The sequence below is a fragment of the Oryx dammah genome, unplaced genomic scaffold, assembly GCF_014754425.2.
Source record: "Oryx dammah isolate SB20612 unplaced genomic scaffold, SCBI_Odam_1.1 HiC_scaffold_11, whole genome shotgun sequence".
NCBI classification, from domain to species: Eukaryota; Metazoa; Chordata; class Mammalia; order Artiodactyla; family Bovidae; genus Oryx; species Oryx dammah.
In genome coordinates, this window is record NW_024070195.1 from 12,672,863 (window position 1) to 12,693,126 (window position 20,264).

The 20,264-nt window shown below is 39.8% G+C and overlaps 2 protein-coding genes across 5 annotated transcripts in view; one reads left to right on the top strand and one right to left on the bottom strand.

Annotated features, from left to right (window-relative positions):
• Nucleotides 1–7,680, top strand: part of KDM1B (lysine demethylase 1B) — a 42,660-nt gene extending 34,980 nt beyond the window's left edge. Inside the window, exons 20-22 of the mRNA XM_040249336.1 lie at nt 174–296; nt 2,278–2,430; nt 5,767–7,680. Coding sequence (XP_040105270.1) covers nt 174–296; nt 2,278–2,430; nt 5,767–5,850 — 360 coding nt within the window. The 3' untranslated portion in view covers nt 5,851–7,680. The remainder of the gene's footprint in view (nt 1–173; nt 297–2,277; nt 2,431–5,766) is intronic.
• A 367-nt stretch (nt 7,681–8,047) lies between these two features.
• Nucleotides 8,048–20,264, bottom strand: part of DEK (DEK proto-oncogene) — a 28,111-nt gene continuing 15,894 nt past the window's right edge. For 3 of the 4 annotated variants that reach the window (XM_040249342.1, XM_040249344.1, XM_040249343.1), the window contains 4 exons: nt 13,238–13,373; nt 12,758–12,906; nt 10,018–10,086; nt 8,048–9,581 (listed from right to left, as the gene is read on the bottom strand). In XM_040249342.1, the coding sequence (XP_040105276.1) occupies nt 9,570–9,581; nt 10,018–10,086; nt 12,758–12,906; nt 13,238–13,373 (366 nt within the window). In that variant the 3' untranslated portion in view covers nt 8,048–9,569. Of the gene's footprint in view, nt 9,582–10,017; nt 10,087–12,757; nt 12,907–13,237; nt 13,377–20,264 lie in introns of all 4 variants that reach the window. The other variant, XM_040249341.1, reaches the window with a different exon arrangement.

The following is a 20,264-nucleotide window of genomic DNA, read 5'->3' on the forward strand; positions in this document are numbered from 1 at the left end:
GGATGAGGGCCATGTCTGTTGCGTTGGCCAAAAGGTCATTTGGGTTTGGCATGAGATTGGCTGGAAACACCCGAACGAACTTTTTGGCCAACCCAGTGCTTCGACCCGTGCATCTGGAGACTTGGGTCCCCAAAGCCCGGCCTGTAAAGTGCTTTTCCCCGTCACATGTCCAGAAGCAGCACAGCGTGCTGATGTCGGTGATCGCGGGGGAAGCGGTGGCGGCCATCCGGACCCTGGAGGACAAGCAGGTGCTGCAGCAGTGCATGGCCACCCTGCGCGAGCTCTTCAAGGAGCAGGTCAGACACACGCCCTTTGGAGAGAGAAACACGCTTGCCGCTGACTTCCCGTGCTCTTCAGAGTGGCGCGGGCCCCAAACATCCGTTCGTACCGAGTACGAAGGGGCTCAGGGCAATGGGCCACAGTCTTCCTCTCTCTTAATATCCAAGTGTTAGTTGCTTGGCCGTGTCCAACCCTTTGCAACCCCATGGCCTGCAGCCCGCTAGGCTCCTCTGTCCATGGAATTCTCCAGGCAAGAATACTGGAATGGGTTGCTGTGCCCTCCTCCAGGGGATCTTCCTGACCCAGGGATTGAACCTGGGTCTCCCACATTGCAGGCAGGTTCTTTACCATCTATCTGAGTCACCAGGGAAGCCCCAACTTTCCTCTTAAGCATTAGTTTACTCGGGCCACCACGACAGACTGCCCCAGACTGGGTAGTCCAAGCAACAAAAATTCACTGTCTCACAATTAAGGAGGCTAGACACCAGATTGAGGGGTTGGGGTGGGGGGTCGTTTCTCCCGAGGCCTCCCTCCTTGGCTCACAGAAGGCCGCTTCCCCCGTGTCCTCGTGTGGTCTCACGTCTGTCTGTGTTCAAATCCTCTCTTCTTAGAAGGGCACTTGGCATCCTGGAGTAAGGCCCACCTGAGTGACCTCATCAAAGTCCTTACCATTGACTTACCTCATCGAACTCCTATCTCAAATAGACTTGCCTTCTGAGGTCCTGCGGGTTAGGGTTTCGTCATCTGAATTTGAGTAGGGGGACACAGTGAAGCTTATAATAGTACCCCATTCCTCCTTTTACACTCTCTTCCTTTTTTTCCTTCACATCACGCATGCACATCCCCTTTCTCTCCTCAAGAGGGAAAAGACGCAGCATTTTCCACAGATCCTATATTTGGGTATCCTGTTCCCAAACCCTCGCAAGCTTTGACAGCAGTCTTCCATTCAAAGGGACCTTGTCCAAAATTTTCTTGCACCCCCCACTGCTAGTCTCTTTCCGTTTTCTCCAAGAAGCTCAAGATACTTTCTATTCGCCAGTTTACTAAATCTCACCATCTCTGGAGATTTATAAATGGCATGATGTATATCTTTTCCCAGTAAAGGAGCAGAAGTAGAAAGAAGAGAAATGACATAATGTACATTAGAAAGAGGGGGCCCTCGGGGTATTGCTTATTTTACATGGTACAGTTCTCTCTCACAGTAGTCCCTCACCTGGGACTTTGTCTCAAAATTCGTTTCCAAATTATTGGGAACTTAGCACACAGTTTGTACAGAAATCTGTTTCATGGTGGCGCTTGGCAGTGGTCAGCCTACAGAATTATCTGAAACTTAGAGTGAAACATGACCGGTGTAGCTGTTCTGTGGAGAAGCCTGTTGAGAATTCCAGTCAGAGGTCCTCAGACCCTGCCCGTCCCTCTCCTCCTCTGGTCCAGCGCATTCCAGGTGATGAGAAGGGGAACGTGTGTGTGTGTCAGTCGCTCAGTCATGTCCGACTCTTAGCAACCCCATGGACTGTAGCCCGCCAGGCTCCTCTGTCCATGGAACTCCCCAGGCAAGAGTACTGGAGTGGGCTGCCGTGCCCTCCTTCAGGGGATCTTCCCAACCCAGGGATCGAACCTGGGTCTCCTGCATTGGCAGGCAGATTCTTTACTGTCTGAGCCGCCAGGGAAGCCCCAGGGAAGAGGAATGCCTGGACTCTTAGCCTTTGGTGATGACCTCTGGTAGGTGGGGAAATTGTCTCTGGCAGAAGGACAAGGTGTTGAAGTGAGGAGACGTGGGTGTTGGGGAACGTCAGAAAGATGGGGGAGCGACAGAGGAAGAGACACATACAGAGGCTTGGGCAGAGCAACAGGCAGGCAGGAGGGTCGTACTGGGAACTGCTGTCCCAGAATGCCACAGGGATTAACTCGCTTTCTGGATGGAGGGAGGCCTATAATCTTAGAACGGGTGGGTTGCATCCAGTCCAAGTCCCTTCCGATCCCTTCTGCTTGACACAGGAGGTCCCAGATCCCACCAAGTACTTTGTCACCCGCTGGAGCACAGACCCCTGGATCCAGATGGCGTACAGCTTCGTGAAGACGGGGGGCAGCGGTGAGGCCTATGACATCCTTGCTGAGGAAATACAAGGAACCATCTTTTTTGCTGGCGAGGTGGGTTTCATCACTCTGACCCCGATTACTTTCATTTGGATCACTTGCTTTTAGGTGGTCTGTGTTTAGAGTTTAAAAGCAACACCAAATACCGTCAAAAGTCTTATGGCAACGAATGGCAGGTACCCTGACAATATCCTCCTCAAATTCCCTGAGCAGCCATTTTTAACTGTTTCTGCTGTTTTCTTCTGGAGTTTACTTCATGCCTTAAGATTTTTACATTGTTGTCTTTGGATTTAAGAAGTTAAGACATTACCTCCAGACTTCCTGTCAGGTTAAAGACTTAGCCTGTTTCATCTCTTCCCTCTCTGTTTACTTCACAATTTAATTTTAAATTAGTGTCAGTGCTTATATGATGTGGTTGCTTACTGCTGAGCCAGGAAGGCGACTGCTGATTTTTTTCTTACACAGCTGTTTCCTCCTCAGTCATAGTAGCCTCTTCTTTCATTAGCTTAACTCTTTTTATGTTGCTGCTGCTAAGTTGCTTCAGTCATGTCTGACTGTGTGACCCCATGGACAGCAGCCCATCAGGCTCCCCTTGTCTGTGGAATTCTCCAGGCAAGAATACTGGAGTGGGTTGCCATTTCCTTCTCCATAACTCTTTTTATACTGCTTCTTAAACCTCCCCACTTTTTTCTGTTGTTGTTGAGCCATGCCTAGGAATCTTAATTCCCCAACCAGGGATCCAGCTCATGCCCCCTGCAATGGAAACGCAGAATTGCAGAATCCTAACCACTGGACCCCTTATGCGAAGAGTTGACTCATTGGAAAAGACTCTGATGCTGGGAGGGATTGGGGGCAGGAGGAGAAGGGGACGACCGAGGATGAGATGGCTGGATGGCATCACTGACTGACTCAGTGGACGTGAGTCTGAGTGAACTCCGGGAGTTGGTGATGGACAGGGAGGCCTGGCATGCTGCGATTCTTGGGGTTGCAAAGAGTCAGACACGACTGAGACACTGAACTGAACCGAACCACTGGACCACCAGGGAAGTCACAAGCCTCCCCACTTGGTAGACAACCTGTAGGTTCCATTCCTTGAAACCCCCTTTCCTGACATCTTCTCTTTGCTCTAGTTTATCTTGGGGACTCCTGCAGATGTATCCTCCCAGGATTCCTCCTTACCACTTCCCAGGGTTGGGGTTCATACTTCCTAGATCTCTCTTTTCAGTACTTATTGTTGAAATTATGATAAAAAAGATTTCTGGGGTTGAATTAGTTTGCTTTTGCTATTCCCCACCCCCAACATCCATCCAGTTCATCAAAATAGAGTAAATTCTCAGCACTCTTTTCATCTGTATTCATACCCTAATACCATTTAGGTTATACAGTTCTCCTCGATTCATCTAAAATAGTGTTTTTAATATTTTCTTTTCAGGGTTTTTGAATTATTACAAAAGAATATCATTTTAAAACCAGCTGACTTTGATTTTCTCTTTGGGCTATAAAGCGCCAACTTTGTAGGAACAGAACGTAATGGTTGCATTCCAGGCCACAACTGTCAACTGCTTCCAAAAGATGGCCCTAATAGGGCCAAAGGGCCATGAACGGGCTTTAGAAGTTTTGACTTTTCTTTGCTGCTTTGATACCATTGCTACCTCAGTTGAGTTGCTTAGTCGTGTCTGACTCTTTGCGACCCCATGGCCTGCAGCACGCCAGCCTTCCTTGTCCGTCACCAACTCCCAGAGTTTACTCAAACTCATGTCCATTGAGTCGGTCCATCCAGGCGTCTCATCCTCTGTCGTCCCCTTCTCCTCCTGCCTTCAATTTTCCCCAACATCAGGGTCTTTTCCAATGAGTCAGTTCTTCACGTCAGGAGGCCAAAGTATTGGAGTTTCAGCTTCGGCATCAGTCCTTTCAGTGAATATTCAGGACTGATTTCCTTCAGAATGGACTAGTTGGATCTCCTTGCAGTCCAAGGGACTCTCAAGAGTCTTCTCCAGTTGCTACCTCAGCTTCTTATAAAAGGGCTTCCCCAGTGGTTCAGTGGTAAAGAATTTGCCTGCAGTGCAGGACACCTGAGTTCAATTCCTGGGTCAGAAAGATCCCCTGGAGGAGGGCATGGCACTCACTCCATTACTCTTGCCTGGAGAATCCCATGGACAGAGGAGCCTGGCGGGCTAGTCCAAAGGGTTGAAAAGTCAGACACGACTGAAGCAACTAAGTACTTCTTATAAAACCCATTTCTTTTGAGGTTTCTATTACTCTGCTACTCTTTTCCCCTGAGTAATGGTGCCCCCTGACCTCCTGATCATCCTCCCACTTATTAAAGTCTTTGGCACCAGGATGTTTCTCCATTTCATGCCAGCTATCAGTTTGGGTAACATGTAACCTAAATTCACATGGAACTTCGTGTTTCTTATATTCCCTTTTCTATGACCTGCTGCTGCTGCTGCTAAGTCGCTTCAGTCGTGTCCGACTCTGTGCGACCCCATAGACGGCAGCCCACCAGGCTCCCCCGTCCCTGGGATTCTCCAGGCAAGAACACTGGAGTGGGTTGCCATTTCCTTCTCCAATACATGAGAGTGAAAAGTGAAAGTAAGTCGCTCAGTCATGTCCGACTCCTAGCGACCCCATGGACTGCAGCCTACCAGGCTCCTCCGTCCATGGGATTTTCCAGGCAAGAGTACTGGAGTGGGGTGCCATTGCCTTCTCCATTTCTATGACCTACTTGACAACATTTTAGCTACTCTTCTCCCATAATCACATCCCAGATTTTGTCTTGGTTGCATGCGTGCTCGTCGCTTCAGTCACGTCCGACTCTTCGTGACCTCATGGACTATATATGCCAGGCTTCTCTGTCCATGGAATTTTCCAACAGAAAATACCTAACACCTGTAAATCCAAGCCTAACTTTCCTGTCCTGGTTTGCTTATTCTCTTCCCACTATACCCTCCTTGCAGGTGAGGTTCTCTGTTGATAGTCCTCACCTTTTCTTTCCCTTCTGTGTTTGTTACACCTCTTCTTGTTAATAGCCATCCAGCAAAACTCCAGCCAAGGATGAACTGATTCACTTCTTGTGATTGTCTGATGGGAGGGGGCTGTGTCTTACTCATTATTCTTAACTCCAGTACCTGGCATACATAATACCTTCATGAATGTCACACAGTACTTCACACGAGTGCTGACTGTGTAGAATGAATTTGGTGAAACACAGTGAGCTAAGCCAGAAATGTTCAGGTGCTGTGATGGGTGAGTCGAGTGTTCCTGTGAGGACACAGGAGGGGCAACATTTTAGGAGGATGGGAGAAAAGTTTAAGTTCGTATTATATTTTGATAGTCATCTAGATTTCTTATACATGATCTCGAATTATAATTTTGTTTTTTTTTAAACAGGCAACAAATAGGCATTTCCCACAGACTGTTACAGGGGCATATCTGAGTGGTGTTCGAGAAGCAAGCAAGATTGCAGCATTTTAAATCGAATTTGTCTGGATGCAGCTTTCTTCTGTATCCCAAATGGAAAGGTTTGAAAAACATGTTAGACCTCACTTTGATAAAATCAAACAATCCTCTCTAGGTAGCAAAACTTGAATGTTCTAAGGTGGTATGGTAATATAAACCAGTTTTTACCATTCTGAAAGCATGGGTTACAAGAATCCTTTTTAAGCACTTATATTTAATAGCATTTTCCATTGGTCTGACTAGTGCTAAATGTTCCAATTTGAGTAAGGCAGAATATAACCTTCAGTTAAGACCTTGGATATGATTCTTCCATGGTTAAGAGATTCCCTTGAAATCTGACTTTTTTTTTGGCTGGCCAATTTTCTGACATTGAAAAACCAAGTCAAGCAGGAATCATTAAAAAAAAACAAAGCCATGTACTTCTGTGACAATTTATCAGTATCTTTGCCAATGAGCCTTAAGATTTTTATATAGATCTAATATTGACTTTTACTTAAATTTAGATAGAAATCTTCCCTTTTTGGATACAGTACAAACTCTTCCAAGGTAAATAAAACCTTTATTTTATATTGTATGTATTTCCTCCCATTAGGTATTCAAAAGAAATTTAAATTCAGGTATCTTTTATAATAAAACAGATCTGTGCACTCATTGGCAAAATTTTCAATTCAACAGTACAGGTGTGGTATCATTGAGAATGGAGAAGAGATTGTGTGGTCTTCATACTTTAGACTCAGAATATGGCTATTTTTCTTAGAGCCATGTTTGTGCAGATGGCACATTTTAAATAGCCTTAACTTTGGCAACCACTAGCATAAGGGTCTTGTCAGAATAATTTAATAAAAGTCTCTCCCTACTGCCTCTTTTTAAAATAACTGATTTAAGTCTCTAGGAATATTTTTTATAGAATTATGTTTTCAGTATTCCATAGGCAGGTCCACTGGAAAACTGCAAAAAAATGTGAAATATCCTGGGATACATATTACACATTTTATAAGCCATATCTTAAAAGCCTGAGAACATAGTAAATATTTTCTTTTTCCTTCTTTCACTCATGACAAATAAACACTGATTTCAGGGTCTTCAGGATGCCCATCTTGCCAAGAAACGTCAGTTTACAGGTTAGAAATATGGGTAACTTAAGTGCTTTTGTTTTAAAAAGTCTTTGAAGAATTCTTTCAGTACGTTGGTCAGCTTAAAAAAGGACTCAAAATGACTTTGGAACCACGGAACCACTTTTCAAAACATTAGGTATTTTTAAAATTTAAAGTCAAGTTGTAAGTAGAAATTGTATTTTATGCAAAGAATATATGGTGAACTTTAGAAAGAGCTTAGACACCCCCCACCCCAAGAAGTACGATACAACTGAAAGAAAGAAAAAAGCAGTAAATTGGTTTCAAAGTTAACAGGAAAAGGTTGATATTTAGGGTTATCTAATGGAAGTCATTGGTACTGACTGGGAAATATTCTGCTTCAAGCATTTCCTGTATTACAATGTTCAAATAGCATGTGTCAAGTGGTAAATGCAAAACACTTTATGTTCAAATGGTTCACAGTCCATCATTACTTTGGTTTCTGGGCACTTAAACTTGTATAGTGCTGTAAGCAAACAAGGGGGGAGACCTACCTAAAGTATGGTAAATGTGTATTTTAAAAAAACCCCTCATTTCCTGTCTCAAGTGACATCACTTGTTCTTTAAGGAGCCACGGTACTTTTTTTTTCTTATTTGAGTATGTTTTTCACTGCTGCCTGAAGATTTTAATAGCAGTGAATATGTATGTGTTTTAACTGCCGACTGTGAACAACTGATTGTGTAAACTGCTTAATAAAACGTGTTTTTCAAATACACTGTGCACTGTAGTGATGAATACACACTCCTCAGCAGAAACACCCTCACCACAGTCTTTTACACACACCAGCTCAATCCCTTCAACCTCCAAACCTCTTTAGACTGTGCAGGTCATAGGCATTACTGTGTATGCTTTTCAAGTGAATGATCACAGATAAGTTAACTCTGATCAACTTAGTTTTTTGTGAGAGCACAAGCTTCCCCTATCCCAATTTCTTTGTATTTTTTCAAAGTAAAAGCGACCAATTATCAGCAATAACCACTCCAAATTATATGGGCTACAAGGCTAATAAATCCATTAAAAAAAAAAATCTGTACTCTGAAATACATGTTAAAATAGCAAATGCAAAGAGACAGAGGTGTTGATTTATTGTTTTTATTGACAAGGTTTATAGGAACAAATCAAGTATTTAAAACCAAAGGCCAGTTCTTAAGTCTCATTTAGTTGTTTATTTCAACCTTTCTTTAATGTCTTAATAACTATCAAGAAACAAGTCAAACCTGTGAAAATACCTGTTAGCAGTCAACATATTTTTATAAATTTCTGTACTATGATGCAAAGATATTTTAAACACTCAGTGGTTCATCAAGGGCCTAATTCTCACATAAGCAGCAGTTTTAAAATTCAGAGATTATTTAATAAATTTATTAACACAATCAAAAGACAAAATTAGTCTCATTCAGGAGTGGTCCATGTGTTGATCACCTAGAATCCTGACTGGCCAAAATTTAACACCCCTGATTCTGTGAATATGTTACGTTTCTTTAACGTTAGAAATAAGTCCATCACCTTTGAAAAATACTTTGTCAGATACCCACTACTGTCTATACATTATCATCTTCTGGCATTACACTTGATACTTTCAACCATAATTATAAAGGTGGCCACGTTTCCTGTAAATACCAGCTTTTTATGTGGGCAAAAGCAGTTAAAAATCAGTATATTTATTTGAAGCCAAATGTGCTTCTACTTGATTCAGATCCCCCCAATTTTTGAAGTTTTGATGTGTTGATTTTGGTCTACCCTTAATATAAAATGTATCTACAGACACTTGCAGAGTTAACACTAAAACTATAAACTGATGACACTTCGAGGCAAAGCAGAGAACTAACTATCTATTGCTTCAGTGTTTTCTTCACTGAATTCTGACTGTCACTGCTCCATCATACCATCTGGTTGAACACTGTCATTTCATAGTTTATAACTGTAAAGATACCTACCTACTTATATGAGTTTAAAAATTGATCTGCACAAAAGAAATAAAAAAACTTTATATACAACAAATTCGTTTTTAAAAATACAAAAATAACATCTGTCACTCCTGTCATGCTGACAATTTTGACATATATATACATGCAGGAGAGAAGTTCCAATTTAGTAATCTGGGCTGCTGAAGCTCATATATTTTTAACATGATGAACACACCGCCACTGGTTTTAACACTGACAGACGTGTATTCAAAATATTTTATCTACTAAATACTGCAACAGTCTCTGCATGTATAAATGCCAATTACCATAGTTTCTGTTCTACCTGATTAAAAGTATGACTTAAGCTAATATTGCGCACATACACTAAAAACTACAACAATTCAAGAATCTATAGTCTTATATAAAGAAATCCAAAATGTACAAAATACAACTATAAAAGCAAGGGACAATTACTGTAGCCATGCAAAAATTTAAACTAAAAACTGCATAAAAATGCAATTTAAAACGGCAAACGCAATTCACCTAACACTCAAGATAAAAAGGTCAGCAGGAAGTTCTACCAACAACGCTTGCAAAGATTTAGAAAAGGAAATACATTCTCTTTGCTGGTATAATGGTATATAAATCAGATCTTTAGCTCCATGGGCATGGGTCATCTGTCTCTGTCCTTTCTCAAGAAATCAGCTGTAACAAAAGAGAATGTGGTACACATAAATCAAAACCTCCCTTTATTTTTTAACTTCTACCTTACTACTGTGACCTTGGGAAATCAGCTGGGATCAATAGAAGACTACAGCTACTGTTGATTTTCTCCTGCCTTTAACTGGTGGACAGGAAGGACCATGTGCTCAAGTGGTCGCGTGAGCTCCTTGGAGCTGACTGCCTGCCCATGTACACTGAGCCCGTATCTTCATCTGAGGCCAAGTTTTGTCACTAATGTTCTATTTTTAAGCTCTAAAATGGGGATGAAAATTACTATCTTTTCCTATCTATTTTGAGGAAAATTTGAGCTACAAATATTTAGTGACATAAATATTTTGAAAAATATGCAGTGTTTACACGTAATTTCTTGTGTCTTGTGAGTCCAAAATGATCAAAACTGGGAAAGCTGGATAGTTACCTCTTTAACAGTTGTTTTTATGAACTCTTTTCTTTCAGTTAAGTCATAAGCAGGATAATTTTCATATACCTATAGTGAAAAGGGAAAACAAAAGTAGATTTAAAAATCCAAGAACATTCTCTCTTTGGATAATGAAGAAATCTGTGCTATGGACAAAGAGCTACATGTAGCCTTGAACAGTACATGCTAACCACCAATGGTTCATTCACCATGTAGAATTCTACAGCAAATGAGTAGTTTTAGTAAGTGTTAATACAGCAGAAAATAAACTAGCGTGCAAATATTTTCAGTGTTTTATATAGTAGGAGTACAGCTGAATTAACAATATACATGCATCAGGAAACCATCTAGAAAGATCTTAGTTAAGTGGATTAAATTCTTTATATTGGTAGGTTACCTGTCTGTCATTTTTTAAAGGTATCCTTTTATTTCTTCTCTGTTACAGCATCTAATGCATTTATGATTTTCAACTCTGATGAATTTCAGCCTCCACATCACTGCTCCATCCCTTCCCCAAAGCTATTATCACTGAGATCCAGTTATATCTTTGAGTCCACTCCTAAATTTTTAGCCTCTAGATTTCTCAACCTGATACTTGCTGCTTAGTTTCACAATGACTTCTAGTCCTGACCTGCCCATATACACCCGGCTGGCTTCACTCCTATTGTACAATTCAAGGTCAGCAAATGTTTTCTGCAGAAAACGTTTCCAGCTTTCCAATGACAGTTTTGGTCACAACTACTCAGCCATGCCACTGCAGCATAAATGCTACTGTAGGCAATACTCAAAGGAGTGGGTATGGCTGTGGTACAATGGCCCACAGGCTGTATTTTGCCAACCTCTGCGAACATGGTCAATCACTTACGTTACTCTAATTGTTTGCCCTTTGTTCTTTCTCTGCAAAACTCCAACCCTTAATTTGTCTAACTACCAATTTTTCTACGGTTAAGTTCTGGAGGAAAATGTAACAAATTTAAAAAGAATGGTCTTTTATCAACCATAATTGAATAAAGTTAAAAAAAGAATGGTCCTGTTAAGTTCGTGGTATTCAACATCATAGCCTCCCTAGAAATCCCAAGGAGTACTAATTAGGTCTCCCTTGCATTCTTACCAGCGGCAACTTTATCCCCTTGTGTCCCACACACTTGCTCTCAGTTAAGAAGGCATTACTCTGAATTTCCTCAACTTTCTTTTTTTTTTTTTTTTTTCCTCAACTTTCTAACTTGCCCCTTCTCCAATTCATGTGTACAGGATCCATCAACAGTTCTGTCTCTACCTTTGCAGGGACCATCTCTCAAGGCTCAGGATATTCAGCTTCTCCTTTCTCACAACTGTCCCTTAGCCTAACACAAGCTTCTACTCTCCCTCCCTGACCTTAATACATATTTTATCAACTTGTATCATTCTCCAATTTAATTACTAACACAGAAACTTGAATTAATTCACTTTCCTATTAATTCTCAAAGGGATAACCCTGGCATCTATCATCCTGCAGAACTGCTATTAGGCGAACAATTCTCTCTGAATTTACAGAGTCCAAAAAAACCCTCATGTTCTTCTCACCTGACCTCTCCATGTTATTAATAATCCCCTTAAAATTACATAAATGTGTTCACAAAGTCATTAACATCAACAGTACTTGTCTTCCTTCAACTTTCCTTTCAGTCATCTTCTCTCAGAGGAAACCAGTTATCAGTTTGCTATTATTCTTCAACATCTTTAGAAATGAGTTTATATACAAACATATGAACGTGTCAATGGCAATATAGTATTTCTGTATTTACATAACAGGGAAATACCTGTTTTAAAAACTTGAAAATACCTGGAAGGTTTTTCGATGTTTGAACTGCTACACAGTATTCCAAGAGTACAGATGTACAGTTTAAACATTTCCCTATCGAAGGCCATTTAGGTTGTTTCTGATTTTTCAGTATTACAGACAGGCTGAACATTATTGAAATCATTTTGTGTAGATGTGACTATGTCTTAAAGACAGAGACCTAGAAATGGAATTGCTAGGTTAAAGGGTACTTGCCATTTAAATTTTAACATATTACCTAACTATTCCCCAAAGTTGTTACAATTTATAGAAAATGAGAGTACATTTCCCTATACCACTTCTAACACCTATCCCAGTGCCTGATGTGTAGCAGAGGCTCAGCTAATGCTGAATGAATAAGAAAAACAATAATTGGTATCTTTAAGAAGTTAAGAATATTCCACCTTTAGTACATTTAAAACTTATTTTCCTTCTACCATAAGAAACTAGATTCTAAAATCTAATCTTAATCTAGAATATGGAATCATATTCAAGACTAGATCATTTCCTGAGAAGTATCAGAATTTCACAAAAATTTGAGCTAAGAATCTAACCTGGAATCTAACCTTCTCATTTATCATAGTAGTACTCAAAGTAAGGTGGCCCAAGAGATTTTGCTTGGTTAAACTAACAATCTAGGGATGCATCAATAAAAATTATTTCCAGGTTAGGAAAAAAGATGATTTATTCCTATGCAGTTTGTAATGTATCACTTCAACTTCAGTCACTGTATACATTCTGTTTGTTTATAAAATGACTCCAATAGGGCAGAGGTTTTGACTACTTTACTGAAAGTGGTACCCCAGCACCTGCAAGAACAGCTGGCATGTAGTAGTTCTATAAATACTTGTTCAATGAAGAATAAAAGCATGTAAGCCTGAGGGATGGGTAAAAGGTTTTTTTCAAATAAAAGGAATTTACCTCTTTGCAAATCTGCTTCATTGTGACTTCCTCCAAGTTAGCACTGGCCAATAATTTCTTTACTGTTTCCTTTAACTCTTCATCTGTAGGAGGTTTCTTCAATTTTTTAATTAAAGGTTCATCATCTGAACTATCCTCAGATTCACTTTCTAAAAGTAAGATATTTTATGACATGAATATAAATTTTTTATTACATAGAAAAGTAAATTAATATTCAAGACAGATTAGGAAAGATTCTATAAGCATTCATCAGATTCTTCAAAAGGTACTAAATTTAAAAAATTATAGATCATAGCTCTATAGTACCTATAAAACACGCACTGAAATTTTTGTCAATTTTGAAAAATTATAAACTATACAAAAGTGGTATACTCCCCTCAATGTTCTTCAGTTTACCTATTTTTCATATGTTTAAAAACCATACTATAGCATGTAAGTTGTATCTTTAGGGTTGCTGAAAATGTGTCATTTCTAACATACCTTTTTTGGAACTATTTTGATTCTTCTTGGTGGTACTGCTATCTGCCTTCTTAACATTAGCACCTTTTACAGATTTTTTACTTTTAGGAGTGGCTTTCTGTTTGGGCTTTTCTCTTTTGGATGTCTTTTTTGGTGGCTGTTGGAAATAAAAACAAAGTATATATATTGATGAGTGATTAACTGCCATTCCTCTACTTTCCACACCCCTCAACAATACTAGAGAAACTTAATTGGTCAATATCACCAGTGAAAAATTATTACTAACTGTCCACTTCTGAGATGAGTAACATTCAAGGAACTTAATTTTATCCCAACACAGGACTAGTCAGGTGAGGTAAAGAATCAAACTTTAAAAATAATAGGTGCTCACATTTCTTACACACTATGGAGAGAAAACTTTATATGCAGAAGACTTTACTCTTGGGGGGAAAAATTGGAAAATATAAGTACTATTAATATTCTATTATTTATTATCAATCTCTCCCAACTAAAAGGTAAGTTCCAAGAGAACAAGTATTTTTTTGAACTTTTTCGGTTCACTGATGTATCCCTAACTCCTAGAATAGTGCAAAGTAGTTTCTCAATAACGTTTTATAAACATATGAGGAAATGAAGGCTCAGAGAGGTTTTGTCCAGTCACATGATAAAATAGAGCCTCAAACAGATCTTACTCCGGATCCTGTTTTCTTAAAACACTAACTCAGAGCTAATCAAATAAAAGCAAAATACACACATATGGAGATTGAAATGACAAAATTACAGTTAAAAAAAATCTTTAGTGTGTCAATTGCTCAGCTGTGTCCGACTTTGCCACCCCACTGACTTCAGCCAGCCAGGCTCCTCTGTCCATGGGATTCTCCAGGCAAGAATCCTGGAGGGGGCGGTCATTACTCTATGTGACAAACTCATGGTAGGAATTCAGTAAAGTATCTTTTTCATAATGTAAGTGTTGGCACAGAGAAACAGTGAAAGCCAAGTAGTAACAAACTGTAGAAACTCATGTGTTTCATCTTGATCAGAGAGGCAATCAGATAATTCACATCACACGCTTTAGCCTTACAGGTGCTAAAAACCACTTCAGCTGCCCTGAATATAAGATACTGGGTATAGGAAAAAAGATGTTAGGTACTTTGGAAAACAGGGAATCTCAAACAGACAGACCCTGACATTGCAACAACAGACAATTTCTGGAAGTTAAGGCAAACAAGATCACCTAGGACTTTGGAGGTAATGAAAAGAGGCCCTGGGAAAACTGAGGAGGAAAGTAAAAAACCACACCCACTTAAATTCCACATGACCTTTCAAGTTTTCATTAGTTCCATTGCCTCTCTTCTACTTAGGAAAATTTCACTCACAAGTCTAAACCTCTCTCAGCAATCACCTTCTCCAAATCTTTCTGCCCATCTGATTAATCGGCAGCCACCACAGTACTTCACCTACAATTTATTTGCTCTGTCGTTATGGAAGGTTTTGTGAAGCAGTGAATTAGAATACAGGTTTTTAGAGCCAAACTTCCTGATTCAAGTCCTGGCTTCACCAGAGAGCAATTCTGAATTCTCAGACAAATCACTTATCCTTCCTGTGTCTTGATTCTGCACCTGCATAGTAGAGGTAATACTACTAGACTTGGCTAAATTTAACATTCCCCCACTCCCACGTCTTAGACACTGGGATACATTTTACAATCTATATTTAAATGATGCCTTCCAGGCGCTGCAGATTCGACCAACTATGGCCGTATCTGTAGAACTTCTGTGAAGATCAGATGAGCGAATACATAAAAGGCACCAAAGAAAAGAAAACATTTAACGTATTTATGTGTTTCAAAGTGTAGGTATTTACATGTCTGTTCTCCCACTACATTGCAAGTTTCTTAGGGGCCTATCTGATAATCTCCATGAGAAGAGACACCTATCTAATTTAGCTCTGTCCCTAAAAACTACAAGAGTACCTGCCATGAAGTAGCCACTTCAATACTTCTGGCTATGTTCATCTCTGTATCATTTGCAGGATCTGGTTTATCTGTACTCTGAACCCAGAACGTGGTTAAAAATTAAAAGGAAAATGAAAAAGGCATTTGTACAGCACTGCTTTCATATACACACGCTCATATGACCTAAAAAAACAAAGCCAAAAAAAAAACCACCACAAAACCCACAATTACAAACAACTGACATTACTATAAATGAGGAAAATACATCTGTGCAGTTAAGTGAAACAATGCCTTACAGCTAGTAAGAAGCGAGACCCAGTCAGGTCCAGTGTGCCTCCTACTGCACTAGCTACTTAGAGAGGACCAAAGTAGCTGCAGTTTTCTGTAAGCCACAGGTCCAATTACCGAACTGAACCAGTGCAGCAAGTCAATACCATGATCTAACTCACTGTTACATACAAATGTTACTGATAATAACAAAGAATTAAAAGTGCTGGGAGAAAATACAGAAAGGCAACAAAATGTAACCAAACTCAGTGTTAGGGCTATCTCTGGCCCTTTCCTCCAAACTCTGTATGGGCTCCAGGATCATTTCTCTACAATTTTTTTTTTTGGTGATGCTAAGATGGGCCTTTCATGTAATTCAATTTTGTATCATTTTCTCCAAATCCGTTTCTTTCCTTATGCCAACTTCTCCTGTTTATCCTTTAAGGTTCAGATCAAACCGTTACCTCCTGTGAGGTTTCCCTCTCTGGATCTTTGCTCGCTACCTGCTCATAGAAAGAAAGAAATACTCCAGCTTGAGCAAACCACTTTTTCTTAACTCTTTATTTTCCCGTACTTTCCCCTCCTAATCTTTGACCTCTCCCCTCCTGCCAACTAGACTGAACGGCTTAACACTGAGACTCTGTCTTGTTTCTTGATCTCCACTGCCAAGTTTAGAACTACCACTTAGCCGTTGCTATGTAATTATTTGGAAAATTGAGATGGGAAAAGATCCTTGGAGACAACTTTTCAAGATCTATTCTAATTCCAAGGTTCTATTTCATTAGAATCACTCTGCTTGCTAAGACATTTTTTTTCTATCAAAAGTAGCCAGCCAAACTTTTTGATTTTTAGGATCAGTCTTTCGGCACAACTTATCTAAATAGGTTGTATACTTTAAGAGAGAGAAAAAAAATTAAGGGTGGGGGCTGGGGACCTATGTATTTCTTAAAAGCCCCACAGCTTACTCACCTAGCTATAAACTATGTAAAATGAGAGAAATGTATGGTCTAGGTCTGTCACCAAGCCTTTTCTATGAAGTACAAATAGTAAATATTTTAGCTTTTGCTGGCCCCTTATGGTCATTGTTGTACTATCTTCCTCTTTTGTCTTTTACAAATATTAAAAAACTGGAAAAACCACCCTTGGCTTCTAGGCTATATGAAAACTGGATCTGCATACAGGCCATAGTTTGCCAACTCCTGGTCTAGGTCATGAACTACTGGAGACACACACAGAATAGGCAGAATCAGAGATCAATAGGCTGAAATTTACACCAGCAGACGTGGATATATGCCCATGTTAAACTTTCCTAAAGCTACTGCTTAAAATCAGATTTGGATACAGAGCTGAAGACAGAAGTATATGAACTAGCAGCTCTGGAAAGTTGGATAATAAATATCCAAAGCAAAAAACAAGAATGTACCACCTTCTCTCATGGAGTCAAGACTACACAAGGTACAAGATGTAAAGGACAAGGCACATGGTAGATTCTCAACAGTATCCTCCTTGCTATCATTAGTCGCTCAGTCGTGTCTGACTTTTCTGCGACCCCTTGGACTGTAGCCCACCAGGCTCCCCTATCAGTGAGATTTCTCAGGCAAGAATACTGGAGTGGGTTGCCATTTTCTTCTCCAGGGGATGTTCCTGACCCAGGGGTCAAACCAGGGGTCTCCTGCATTGCAGGATTCTTTACCACTGAGCCACTGCAGAAGCCCATCCTCCTTGTCATGCACCAATAAAGGCTTACTGAAAGACTGGTAGCTCTCCCCACCTAAACAGTCAGTTCTTGGAAGACAGAGGCTATGTCTCTTTTTCTCCACTTAGCAAAACGCTCAGGTAGAATAAGCAATCATTTTGAAGGAACGAGAATGACGAATCTGTCCCCAGAGGTTGTATTACTCACACAACAAGGCCCAGCCAGGTGGGTTCCCTATAGTCTGGCTTCAGTGTATACTGCTCTAGCTGCTTTATTTCTGGACAAACCACCTAACCACAGACACGTGTGTAGTGCCTTTCCATGCCCCATCTTTGTTCACATGTGCAACTTTCTTTTCTATCTCCAAAGTCAATTACAACTGGTTTTCTTCCAACCTCTTCCCAAAGCTTTCCCTCATCAACACAGAGAGGCTCTTTCTTTTAAAATCCTGTACCAAGCAGTACTCAAATGATATTTGGGTAGAAAATATCTTCTGTAACCCCAACAGCACATAGCACACTCTCAATTTATTGAACTGAGCAACTGAAAAGTGATTACATTAAAAACTAACATCTGGCCTCCTATTTTAAGTCTTTTAAAAAATACTTTGAATATTTCAGTAATTATAATAAACACATTATGTAAAAAATGTTGGAAGAACTCATGACAGTTAATACCTTTTGCATTTAATCAAACAGAAAGTTAAGACTTTGAGTCTTTCAGCAAAATGTACGGAAAAAAATTGGGTGAAAAATGGAAAAAAGTAAAAAAAAAAAAAAAAAAGCTAGTTTCCAAATTGGGATTTATTTCTAGATTCTGGCTTGCCATTTCTGAAGATGCTGTGAGTGGTTCAATGAGAACCATCAGTATTGTAGGTGTTTTTGATGCACTAAAGGGAAACAGATAAAAGGGAAACCAACTGCTGCCAGTAATTTCAGACAGTACAATGTACTGTAATCTAATAACCATGAAGGTACAGAGGCACGGGAATGACACAAGCACTTTTTAAAGGGGGGGGGGGGACCACAAAAACCCTTGGGAGAAAGCTTACCTATCTTTTATAGGGAGCAGGGCTATTGAAGGAGGGTCTTCAAAAAAGACGCCTGTCACAGAGCCTCAATTCTGTCCTCACAGCAGAAAGGTTGTACTGGGTGAACAGATGAACAAAATAAGCATTAGCTTCTAATACACTATCCTATTAACAACTTGGCCGAGAAAACTCGAGAACGCCAAGAGTAAAGAATGTGCAAGCCTTGCTCTAACCCACAAGAGGCCAGGAAAGCAAGTTTAACTCTAAATAGATTTTATTACGGTAATTATTCACTTTTGCCTTCCAACAAAACATTCCAATAGTTTATATATTCTGTAATTCCTTTCATCATATGGGGGGGGGGTTCTTATTTTTTAAGACATAATTAACGGCTAAGAAAGCTTTCACGTTCACCTTCCCACCACTACCAAATTCCTCAAATGGTCCAAATGTTTACCAAAACTGTAACTGCAAAATTCTCTGACTGGGTCAACACTGCATGATGGCTCACTCAACATCCCACTTTTCATCTGTCTTCCTCCGACAGATGCAGGAGAGCTAACAGCTCGGTCTTTCCAGCTTCCCCTACAGCCAGCGGTGGCCAGGTAATAGCGCTCTGGCCCATGCAATGCACATGGAGATCTCTGGTGAAAAGTATCCTTGCCAGGGGAGAAAACACCAAAAGAAAACTTTTGCCCTTCTCTATCTGGCACAGGGACACAATGCCTAAAGGTAAAATAATCTTCCTGAGATCATGTGGTTAAATGGCACACGTCAAGATGGGCTCAGGAAGAGATAGTTCCTAAATTCTTAATACTTTTCTTGAGCCGCTGTCCTGGCCCAGAATTGCCTGTTTGTGGATTCCTTGTCCTGAAAGAAAAAGTAACTCCCGTTTTGGACATTAGTAGTAGGGGTTTTAAGTACAGAGCTGAAGATATTCCTGATGTATTTGGGAATCTTCAGATAAGTTCAATACTCACAAAGTAAATATTCAGTTAGTTTTCTACTTTCCTAGACATAAAGAGTGTTTATAAAAACAGTAAACAAAAACTGAAGCAGCACTAAGCTTAAGGATCTAAAATATTATTAGAGTTGTCTTCACTAATGCGGAAAGCACCGTTTCTCCTTTCTTTGTGCTCTCCAGTGAGTTTTCTGTGCTTAAGGTGACACGTAGTGAGAGGCATGCCTGAGCATGGTTTAATCTCAGCAATCTTCTCCTAAAAATTCTATTCCAATATGGGAATCAATTGATTTTCATAACTAATTAAACCTCTATTCTCTTTGTAAAGAAACCTCACGTACCAGTTTCTGCCTGGTTCCAAAATGCTCTCCTTCTACCACCCTGAGTAATAAGCAAATGTCCAAGAGCCAAGATGACAGAGAGGTTTACAACAGCTCTTTTATAAAGAAATTATTACCCAGTCACTCTCAGAAAGAGCATCTTCTTGTTTGAATTAATTCTAAAGAAATTTAAAGAGAATGAAAAATGGTTGTGAGCCCCTCACTGTGTATCACAGAAACAGAGGTACAGGTACAGAGAACAAAGTATTTCAGCAATTGCTGGCTAACACGCTAAATGTGACACACTTCATATAAAAGACTAAAAAAACTGCCAATTCTTTAAGTACAGTTTTCAGTGAGTTTAATCCTGTATTTTAAAAATAATAAATTTACTTATAAATTAAGCATCCTGCTCTTTCACACAGCTAAATATGAAAAGGACCGGGTGAATAATACTCAGCCTCACTTAACTGGCTAGTGAACACTATAACTGGAACTGGATGTCTGCTTAAGACTTCTGACTTCAGCAATACGATATAAATCATATGATCCAAAGCTCTCAATTTACAGAGGAAAGAAGAAACAAACAAGTTCATTTATTTATTCCAAGAATCTAAAATAGAACAAGAAGTTAATCTTAACAGGGAAAAGTTCTATCTATGAAGGAAAAATTCATTTCAGGAAATAAAAATAAAAAATATCAACAAAGTAATTTTACATGGAAAAATAATCTGCAAAAAAATTTCTATCTCTATGTAATCCTCAAATTTTCCCATCTATCAGCAACTCTTCTGTATGACCTCTTAGAAATAAGAGGTCT